The sequence below is a fragment of the Tasmannia lanceolata genome, unplaced genomic scaffold (genome assembly GCF_043159265.1).
Source record: "Tasmannia lanceolata isolate RefF3 unplaced genomic scaffold, GAP_Taslan_0.1 ptg000019l, whole genome shotgun sequence".
In the NCBI taxonomy this organism is placed as follows: Eukaryota; Viridiplantae; Streptophyta; class Magnoliopsida; order Canellales; family Winteraceae; genus Tasmannia; species Tasmannia lanceolata.
The window spans coordinates 2,860,053-2,871,110 of NW_027518696.1; the positions used below are offsets into that span (position 1 = coordinate 2,860,053).

Consider the following 11,058-nt stretch of genomic DNA (forward strand, 5'->3'; position numbering starts at 1 on the left):
TTGTAGTCCTCCCAAAAGTTCTAACATTACTTTTGGGCCCACCAACAAAAATATAGCATTCAAGAGAGTATAATAGGGACCACCTCTTTGGATGGTCAAAACCATTCATTTGGGTGGCTTAGAAAGTTTTAAAATAACAGATATAAAAAACTCCACAAAATCAAAGGGTTAGGATCATCTTCTGAAAAAGATTTGGGGGTAGCCATTCTATTGGTGACCAGCAGATTCCAAGGTTTTAAATTTCCGTTTCGGTACCTATTTCGGACCCCACCGAAATCCGAAATTTCGGACCCCACCAAAATTTGGTATTAAGCTTCGAAATTTGAGACTGAAATTCCGACGAAATTTCGGGCGAAATTTTGTAACATATTTTTATTTTTTTTTAAATGCCATTTTCTGGAAATTTCAAACCGGAATTCCGAAATTTGGTATTTCGCGAAATATCAAATTTGGGAAAATTTTGGATTTCGGTAGAAATTTAAAACCATGACAGATTCAGCCTCACTGCACTTTTTCATGAAAGCTTAATAATTAATTGGGAAATGTTATCAGCACTACCATATTTTGATGAATGCGTTCCTCACTTTATAAAAAGTACTGTATGGCCTCACCATAAGATGATCCAAACTGTCCATTAGGTGGGCCACAGCCTAAATAGGTTGTGCCTCAAATATCATTTCCATAGGTTTATTCTAACCCTCCGATCTATAGAAGGTTAGGATCAACCCACAGTCTCGATTATACCTAAATGTTCCTATGTTGTGCCTAGACTTGATAGCCACCGACCCAACATCAGTAATGTTTGCCTTGTCATTCTCTTGTACATAGGGCAGTGATAAATCAACTCCCCATTTGGATAAATCACTCCCCATGTGTCTTTCTCTCTCCTTATCAATTTGGGGAGTCGACTTATCACTCCCCTTTTTTTTTTTAATGGGCTATTCTATTGTACATCGATCGTACAGTCAGAATCGTTTGACAATCTTAGAAATGATGCTTTCAAAATAGTGGGCCCACACATATGAGTTGTGTGACCATTGGAGCATGTGAAGATCGGTGAGAACTAGCATCTTTGGTTAGTCCGAGCACTACCTTACGTTTATCTATAGTAAACATTTAACTCGGTTCTGGTATTTGATAGGGGTAATTTCGTCAATCTAGGTTATCAGAAAAGGCTATTCTTCTATTTTCGGCTACACGTCTTTACACCGGACCGGCACTCTGTATGGATAAATATGGGTGACGACAGCCTTGTTCAGCTGAAAAATGTCAGAACAATTACCAATGGAGGACACAAAAATGATGAAATTTTCAACATGACTCGTGCCTTTATGAAATTGTCAGTAAAAGCCGGACGAAAATGCCATTTTCTTAAGCAACACATTTTACTTTCCCACTTTTCCACTTTTCCCTGTTCTCTTTTTTTCTACTTTTCCATTTTCAACTTTTTTTTTCGCTACAAGTCATCTTCCTAATCATTCAACCACCATTGTTGCTGGAAAGTCTCGAAAACTTGAAATGTGAGTTCATTCCCATCTATCTCTCTGTATCTAGGTTTTGTTTTTCATTTGTTTAAGGGTTTTGCATTTCTCCTTCTCCCTTTTAATGGCGGATGAGGAAGATGAATCACAAGCTAGAAAGCAAAAAAACGGTGAAAATGAATGAGTGAAAAAAATAAGAACTTTTTATACTAGATAACCCCAATCCCAGAGAGTTGAAAACCCCCTTTCAAAACTCCAGTACTATCGGGTAATTTTCAAGGAAGCCAATTTGGAAATTGGTAACCCCATTTTTTATACTAGACAACCCCAATCTTAGAGATTTGAAAACCCCCTTCCAAAACTCCAGTATCCTCGACCAATTTTCAAGGACTTGATAAATCCATTCGGAAATTGGTAACCCCATTTTTATATTAGATGACCACAATCCTATATACTTGAAAACCCCCTTCCAAAACTCCAGTACCTTCGGCCAATTTTCAAGGACTTGATACGTCCATTCGAAAATTGGTAACCCTACTTTTGAGAGTTGTTAACCCCCTACCAGAGAGTTGATAAACCTTTCTACTACAAAACCCCCATGCCTATAGCAACTCTTCTAATGGCATTACAATTCTGCTCATGATGGAAATAACAAAAGAAACGTATGTTGTATTCGTCAAATGTGCTTCATGTATTACGTCCCAATTCGTGTATTGCAAAAACAATTAAGTACATAAAAAAATGTGTAGCCATCCATTTGTGTATTACATCAAAATTTTCTTATACAACCAATTGTCTTCCAAAAAGTGAGTGAAGCAATCCATACATTATCTCCGTAACACATCTTAAAATACAAACCACTTAAACCCTAAACAAGATAAATAAAAAACAGATGAATGAAAAATAGTGCAAAACCCTAAAAAATAAAAAAAAATAAAAAAACCTAGATACAGAGAGATAGGTGGTAAGAACTCAACTTTCAAGTTTTCAAGATTAAGCAGCAACAACTGTGCCTGACTGATGAGGAAGATGACTAGTAGGGTAAAAATTAAAAAAAGGTAAAAATGGAAAAGTAAAAGAAGAGGGAAGAAGGAAAAAAAAACTAGGTGAAAGTGTGAGGTAAATGCCAAAGGGCATTTTCATCAAGCTCATACTGACGAGACCACTTTTGTCCCTCGTTGATAATTTCAGAAAAGGATGGGTTCTCTTGACAATTAGTCAGTTTTGTGTCCCCCATTGTTAATTGTTCCAAAAATGTAAAGGGAGATGATATTTTTGCCCTCCTGGAGGATGATTCACACCCCTTGTAACGTGAATCGAGGCGGACTTTTACTTTTTTAAGGTCAATTCACCTTAAAAGCGATGCGAATAAATCCTACATGGGTGAGACTAGTAGGTGAAGAACGAACCCTTGAGGTACCAAGCTTATCTATTAAAAAAAGAACAACTAGGCAGAAAGTACATGGGAGATCAATGGTGACGATCATTTCAAGAGTCACAGAAAGAACCATGTATATCAGATCAAGACCGCTGATCATCTCATCATGCTGTCTTTGTCCACCGTAAGAATTTAAAAAAATGACTAAAATCAATAGTGCCGGGCATGTTTAATAACCATTCTTAGGATGATTTTATGCTTTTGTCACTCCAGAGTTGTTTTCGTTATTCCACTTGTTGGAATGATTTCATGATTATGAGCTTCATAATGGAATCAGGAGAATCATTATGTTACGGTCCTTAGTGGGTCCCTACGTGTACATTTAATTATTTCAAAACATGTGACACATAACACATTACAACTCCATAGTAGGGTTTGATGGATCAAGGATCAGGGATCATCTGATCAAAGTGCTCAACTACATTTGACCAGAATTGTGGTAGTTAATAAGACCAGTGGATCCTATCACAAAAACAGGGCACAAGTGGGGACTGTTAAAGTATAAAAGATACATATGATGGCCAACCCAAAAAAGGGTCTGTTCTGTTTGAGACATATGATGTCACAAGCATGGTTTTAAATTTTGACCGAAATCCGAAATTTCGATGGGACCGAAACTGAAATTCACTGAAATTCCGAATTTCGCCGATTACCAAATTTCGGCCGAAATTTAGGAATTTCAGTCCGAAAATTTCAGGAAATTCGGTCTGAAATTTCGTTTTACTGCCATTTTTTTAATAAGAAAAAAATTGCTACAAAATTTGGGTCCGAAATTTCGAAATTTCAAACCCAAATTTCGACGCTTAATACCAAATTTCAAACCGAAATTTCGGATTTCTGTGGGGTCCGAAACGGTTACCGAAACCAAAATTTTAAACCATTGTCACAAGTGGGGCTTGTTCGCATTGGGCTGTTTGAGACATCTAATGTTAATGACTTAAAAGAATAATAACATGTATGTATGTTCCCCATCTCAGCCTGGCCAATCCAAGGATCGGGACTTATTTATTTGATGGATCCAACTAACAACACTAACCATGGTCCAGTGGATACGAATTATTTTTTATTTTTGGTAGGCAAGATGTAGAAATGAAGCATGGTTACCAAAACTCAATCTTTATCGGCGTACCAAAAACTCAATTTGGATCGTCGTACCTGCATCCTAAAAAGATGGGTACCAAACTTGGTTCACATATCGTACCTTTTGGCTCATTACTTCAAATGTAGAATGGATGTAAAAGAAATTTTATGCCTATTTCTCCACATAAAAAATGGGTGTAAATTTTTTTTACACTAATTTTAAGAGAAATAGAGCCTTTCTTGAAAAAAACTACACCTTGTGAGGGTACAAAACCCGAGGAACCTTATTTCTAACAATAATAGTAAAATGCATATCTTCTGTTAAAGGTAGATAAGCCGGAATTGAACCTCCGACATTAGTGCTGAAGAATAGTGTCTTTACCGTTGAGCTAGAGGCTCAACCCCAAAATGAATTTATTATATCCCAAAAACACATTTTCTTAATTTTGGAAAACTATATCTGAGATTTCAGAACAAATTTCCCTTGAGGATGGAGAAAATCCCTCGGGGAAGTTCTCGATCGATAAGCCCGATGAACCTTTGAGAACAATGAAATTCCCTCGAAAAAGATCATGTAGTTCTCACGTTGCCTCTGCGTGGAGGGACGAGATTGTCCACGTTGGTTCGGGTGGAGGGCGAGATTGTTGGGGGTTCCGTGGGAAAGCTAAGACCCCGCATTAGAAAAGTAAAGAAATCTGAGCGGGCTCATAAGGGCGTGGAGACCCTCCCCTTAAAAGCTAGGTGAGCTCTACCCGGGTCCCAATAAATTAATTGAAGTTTCGGACTTAAAAAACTTTGCCAAGAATACTTATCAAATCCTTACTATTCTAAAAGCGTAAACCAAGGAAAATTCGTCAACCAACTTTTGCACAAATCCCATTTAAGTCCCACTTCTGATTTCCTACAACTTCCGGATATATCCCCTTTCCTTAGGGCCTTATCGTCGTTTCAGTCTGTGCTTTTACCCCTAGAATACGTCCAAAAATCCTGCCAGTTGTCTCTCCTTTTGCTACACTGCTACGGGTATTTGCTAGGTGTCTCGCATGCATAAATCCTGCCAGATGTCTCTCCTTTTTTGTTTCTGCTCTGGGTATTTGCTAGGTGTCTCTCATGCATTTTCATCTTCTCGCCAGGTGACTCGCATGCATATTTCAACTACAGCTTTACTTCTTTATCGAAACAGCAGACTTCTCTAGGGCTTTTTTTGGGTATCAAAACGCATCTCTACTCTCGGGTTTCCCCTGTCGCGAGTCCGGCAATTTTTACCAGCGATTTTTCCAGGTATTCTCGCTCTCAATCTATCTCTATATCTGTCTTTCTCAATCCCCCCTCTCTCAGTCTCTCAATTTCTCTCTCTTTCAATCTCTCTTCAAGGGTTTTCTTTTTCTTTTTTTTGTTTCAGAACAAATTCTTTGAAATCTCTGCTACCTCTTTTAAAAATATAATTGTTTAAAATCTATAAAAATCTAATACTTTAAAATATCTCTTAATCAGAACTTCAAAATCCATCCTCAGATCTTTAAAACGTCTCCAATTTTTGGTAAAAAAGTATTTGCATCTGACTTTTATTTTTTTTCCTATGGTTTTGTTTAATTGGTTTGTATTACTGAAAGAAGTTGAAGATGATAAAGCAGAGGAGCTTGTAAAAAAAGTGCCCAGTTAGTGTCTTATTGCCAGTGGTGAGCTACCTTATCCTTGGCAAGATTATGGAATTTTTTATTTGTTTCCCTTGGCATCACAAAGCCACGTAAGTGTTGTATAATGGTGAAAGGGTAGAAATATTACTTATCTTTGCTTTGGTTGCAGCGGTTGGAACAACTTCCTCTGAATATTCCTGTTTTGTAATGGAAATGCTTTATCTTATAAATAACATTTGGGTATATTACTAAATGATTTTTTTCCATTTCTTTTCCCATGCTCATTTCATGGGACTTTATTGCAAGCGTTATGCAAAATTGACAAGATATAAATAACATTTGGGTATATTACTAAATAATTTTTTTTCCATTTCTTTTCCCATGCTCATTTCATGGCACTTTATTGGTAGCTTTATGCAAAATTGACAAGAAATGTACGCTTTGTAGAGAATGTATTCATGGAAATGATTGCGAGAAGTACGTGGAGCTAAGGCCTATTAAAGATCACTTCATCTGTAAGTAGTCCAACAGAAAATAAAATTATTGGATCACTAAATATCTAGACATAGTATCTCTTTGAGCGATAGTGGTAATTATATTTTATGTGTAATTAAATTACGTTGCAGAAAAATGCAACTATGTAATGAAGCATACTAAGAAGGAACATCTGTTACATTTGGCAGGTTCAATGGGTGAGGATTTGGAAGAGGAGGCAATGTTTTTGGACCTATCAGTTTCAGATCATTTCATTGCTTTTTGGGTAATTTGTTTGGTTTCAGATCGTTTCTTCTTTTGTTTTAGTACGTTTTGGTTTCACATCACTAAAGATTTATTGTTTTGGGCAATGGCTTTGGGTTTGGGTTTATAGCATATTTGACCATAAACTGCATTTTTTGTAGCCATGTAATGATCTATTCACAAGGTCTTTTATCTCATGCGTGGCCAATAAGTTCTGTAAATTTCATTCTCTTAGGCTTGTGTTTCATTTTATTGCAACAAATCTTACTCTTCTATATGTTTCAGTTTTTAATATCTCTCGTGTTTGTAGGTTTCATTTTTGAAGCTCTCTTGTTTGTAGGTTTTATTCTTCTTCTTCTCCGTATTCTTTTCATTTTGTTACAACAAATCTGAAGCTTTCTTGTGATTAAAAAAATCTGATTCTTTCTTGTAGTTATTTCTTGATATATCAAGAGTTTGGTATTGCTCTGCTCCATAGTCCATTCAGTAGTGTTTTATTCACATAACTATCTTTTTTATATTTATTATTAAATAAAGTTGATTTACTTCAACTTAACGAAAATATTATTGTTGGTTAGTTCATGATCGAATATCATACTTTTAACTAATTTGCTATCTCTCTTTTTTCCCAGATTCTGAATTGTATCTGTAGCTACTTAGAAAATTCTCAGACGGTAGAGTGGTTCATGAGTGCCTTCACACTATTCAAGGGCTAATCACAGATAACGAGTCAACCATTCAGGTAAAATGCAAGAATTTAAGGAATCGGTCTTGGGCCATTTTTCTAGATCTGGATGCTTGAGCTCATGCAATAGAACGAGTCATTCCAGCGTGGATAGCTTTGAAACTGAGTTGGAGTCTGTTCTTCCCAAAAGAGTGTTGGTTTTGTTGAAAGGGATATGTGATGGAGAGGTTGCACCTTTTGTGAGGAAGATTTGTACAAGCCTTGGCAAGAAGCAGCAGCTCAAGCTTCAATACATCATACAAAAACCTCTGAATCTCTCTGTTTGATCCATCAGGGATGTGATGTGGAAAGAAATCAGCTGGACCTTGTTCTTTTATATATTTTTTGAGGGATATAAGTGCTTTGAAATTCAGAGAATGGGAGGCTATTGGGCTAATCTTATTGATAAAATTGGTTGTGACACTAAATATTTAAAAAGTTCTACCTCAGAAATCAAATGAACCAGATCCGTGGTGAAATATTGCCGGAAATTTTCATCAATTCATATTTTTTGGCTATCATCTTTCCTCGGTGAGTAATTGAACCCAGCCCCATCCATTATTCAACTCACATTCAAGAATTGTCTTTTCCTGATCATTATTTTGAGCTAATAATGATCATTGGACGTGGCAACATACAAGATCAAGGGTTTTACTTTTATCACGGGTGACTTTTGTGAGAAGCATTATCTTGGTTAATTTTTTTTTTTTGGGATTGATGTGTGAATACTATTGTTTGCATCCCTCTGTGAATGGGTCTGAAATTTGGATTTTGGATGGCCCTTATGTCTCCTCTCTTGTTTTCTGTACATGGTTATCCAAGTATCTTACTATCTCATTTTTTATTTGGTTATCTTGATATAACAATGTATATATAGGTTCATAGTATCCTGAAACTCTATTCTTTTCATTTCCTTTTAATCTGTTTTAGTTTTATTCAACAATCATATCCATTTTTATAGGTGTAAATTTTAACTTGTAATTTGGCCATTTTAAAAATTATTGATTTATTTCTTACATTAGTTCATAGAATGTATGTTGTAAACTTCTATCTAATTTTATTACTCATTTACTGTAAGTGTATTGGGCTGGAGCCTATGTATTTTGGATGGGGACACCTTGTCCCCTCTTCGCTTTCTATATATTAATAAAAGCCAATTTTCAAAAAAAAAAATCTTCTATCTAATTTTATTTAGATAAATTTGCTATTGCTCATTTTTTGTATTAGATCTTTGTCATTTTTGCTATACTTTTTATATTAAACCTTGGTAGCATAGATATGGGCTTTGGTTTTAGCTGTTTCCGATTATGGGAACAGATACATCCAAAAGTAGTGATGGCCTCAAAAATGTGTAAACTGGAACCTTACAGCATAGCACTAGACAGGATAAAGTCATAATCCATGTTTTCTTTTTCCTATGTTTGGTTTGCCTTTACACATTTTTAGTGGATTTAACTGATGAGCCAACGAACATATTAGGCAGCAGAGGAATGTACATCGGTGCTTGAGCTGGATCAGAAGCACACTGGAGCCTTGATGCTACAGGCACAAACATTGGTCACCCTTTAGGAGTGCCAGTCAGCACCTACAAACGTGACTCAGGACACAACTGGTATGTGTCTCACCTGCTTTATTCCCCAATAGTTTGATACCTTAAATGGCCAATTTGCATGGAGACTTGCATAACATTAACTACATGACACTGGCATGTCAATGATGTATCCAATAGGATGAATGTGAGCAGTATAATGAAATGATGATATAATAAAAATACAATGAGATGTTGTTGTCTGTTTCATTTTCATTTTCATTTCATGAGGAGCTTGTAGGGGAATTGGGGATTTATTTCTTGTTGTTCGACAGATCTGGAGTGGTATGGTGAAATCAATCGGTGAAGGGTGAAGGGTGAAGGCCAAAGTTTTCGATATTCAAGAAGTGGCAAACCAGCTGGAGATGGGATCAGGTTTTATTTGATCATAATTTCTATGGGTGGTTGCTCTATTGCCTACAGCACATGCATGATAATCGTACTGCTTTCTTTTGTTAATGTTGAACTGAAGGTGCCCTTGCAAAAAGCCAGTGACGACTTTGCTGTCATTAGCAGTGACCCAGACAGTCTTTAACGATTCCAGAGAATTCATTGACAAAATTTGTACATAAATGGATGCCTACTGACGAGTAGAATCTTCGCCATGGATAAGATTAGTACATAAATGGATCGTGCCAACTGAAGAGTAGAATCTATTCGTTTACTAGGATGCTTCTTATTTGAATTGTGATGTTATTAATATAACTGTGAAGCAAGTCTTTACTAAATTTTATTATTTAATACCTTAGTTTCACGTTTCACGTGCAACGCACGTGCACTTTTACTAGTAATACTAATGCCATATGCAACTTTTGACTTGTAAAAGGCCATAGAAATTGTCATTTATTTCTCAATGCTAATGAAATATGGTGAATTAGCATCACAAACTCTCAAAAGAAAAATCATACTTTCATGTCTAAAAAAGGGATCTGCTAGGGACTTTCACAGGAAGCATGTCACAGCTGGCTGTTGCATGAGCGAGAGGCCACACATTCTCACTTTTTAGCTGATTTTGTCTTGTTCATTTAATTCATCTAGGTGGCTGCTCTCTCGTGCAACAGCCAGCCGCGAAATGCCTTTCTGTGAAAGTCCCTAGCAAATCCCTTAAAAAATATCATTTTAGGTTTTAAGTTCACTTGTACTGGATATTGTACTTATAATTCAATGCAAACAGTGCACTAATATTTTGATTATTTTCAAAAGGGAAATGATATCTACTCCCCTTTTATCACCGGGGACACCCATTTGCCAGTGTACTTTGCAATCAAAGCCTCTGGATTTTTCTGACATAAAGTACAGGAGCCCCCCTTTTGCCATTGATACACTGACGCTGGATGTCCCTGTGATGAAAAGGGGCTAAATATCACTTCCCTTTCAAAATCATTCTAAATAGTCTACCGATATTGGCACTACCATGTTTTAACAATTGTACTAACTGATCTGTCTTTTATTATTTAAGCTGCCAAAGGCCAGTAGGGTTCTCAAAAAGCTATGAGAAGCCATTTAAGACAAAACGACAAGCTGAGTTTTTGCAATAATTAAGGTGTAGGAGGGCCAATATCAGTAGCCTTCTAGATAGGGAAGTGATATTTACGTTCTTTTTTATTATTAGGGACACCCAGCGCGCCAGTGTATCAATGACTAAAGAGGGGCTAATGTACTTGATATCAGAAAAAAACCAGCGGGTTTGATTGCCAAGTACACTGGCGTTGGCTGTCCCTGGTGATAAAAAGGGGCGTAAATATCACTTCCATTCTAAATATTCTTGATATATCGGATTATGTAAAGGGTGCCGATAGAGATGTACATGGATATGTACGCAACACTCTTAGGCTATGTTCACTTGTTTTCCCAGGAAAGGAAAAGAAAAGGTTTCTCAGAAATCCGACGTGGCATTGGGAAAATAAATCCAGGAAAACTGTGGAGGAAAAGGTTTCCCGCGCCTGTTCACGTGCGTAGGAACTGTGCAGGAAAAGGTTTCCCGAGAAACTGCTTGCCCACCTTTTTTCACTAGTTTTCCCGGAAAAGCAAATCCAACCAAAATAGTGGGATTTGATTTCCCACACTTGTGAGAAAAGAGACATTTCCACATCATTTTTGGCAATTTCCATGTCATTATTATTGGACATTTTCCACTTAGGGTTGTTACTTTCTCAGGAAAGCAAGTGAACACCATAATTCTGTCTTGTCAAGGAAAAAAGAGGCTGTTTTCTAGGGATTTGCTTTCCCGGGAATGCAAGTGAACAAAGCCTTAGATATGGGATTTGCTGGGAAAGCCATTTCGGGGCTTACCTTTGCATGAGAGAACAGCCCCCACATGAATTAAATGAATACGCCAAAATCCTTACTATTCTAAAAGCGTAAAGCCTGAA

The 11,058-nt window shown here is 36.7% G+C and overlaps 1 protein-coding gene across 1 annotated transcript; it reads left to right on the forward strand.

Annotated features, from left to right (window-relative positions):
- Nucleotides 1-5,060: 5,060 nt before the first annotated feature.
- On the forward strand, nt 5,061-9,101 carry LOC143853204 (uncharacterized). Its single transcript, XM_077362945.1, has 7 exons — nt 5,061-5,132; nt 5,183-5,280; nt 6,084-6,151; nt 6,320-6,396; nt 7,007-7,629; nt 8,578-8,710; nt 8,962-9,101. The coding sequence occupies exons 1-5, from the start codon at nt 5,061-5,063 to the stop codon at nt 7,088-7,090; spliced, it is 399 nt and encodes a 132-aa protein (XP_077219060.1). The 3' UTR covers nt 7,091-7,629; nt 8,578-8,710; nt 8,962-9,101.
- Nucleotides 9,102-11,058: the final 1,957 nt, after the last annotated feature.

Bases quoted from the DNA above. Each gene is read 5' to 3' on its own strand.
- LOC143853204 (XM_077362945.1), top strand. From the start codon at position 5,061: ATGTCTCTCCTTTTTTGTTTCTGCTCTGGGTATTTGCTAGGTGTCTCT. The intron at 5,281-6,083 runs GTATTCTCGCTC...TACGCTTTGTAG, and splicing joins TTTACCAGCGATTTTTCCAG to AGAATGTATTCATGGAAATG. The intron at 6,152-6,319 runs GTAAGTAGTCCA...TACATTTGGCAG, and splicing joins TATTAAAGATCACTTCATCT to GTTCAATGGGTGAGGATTTG.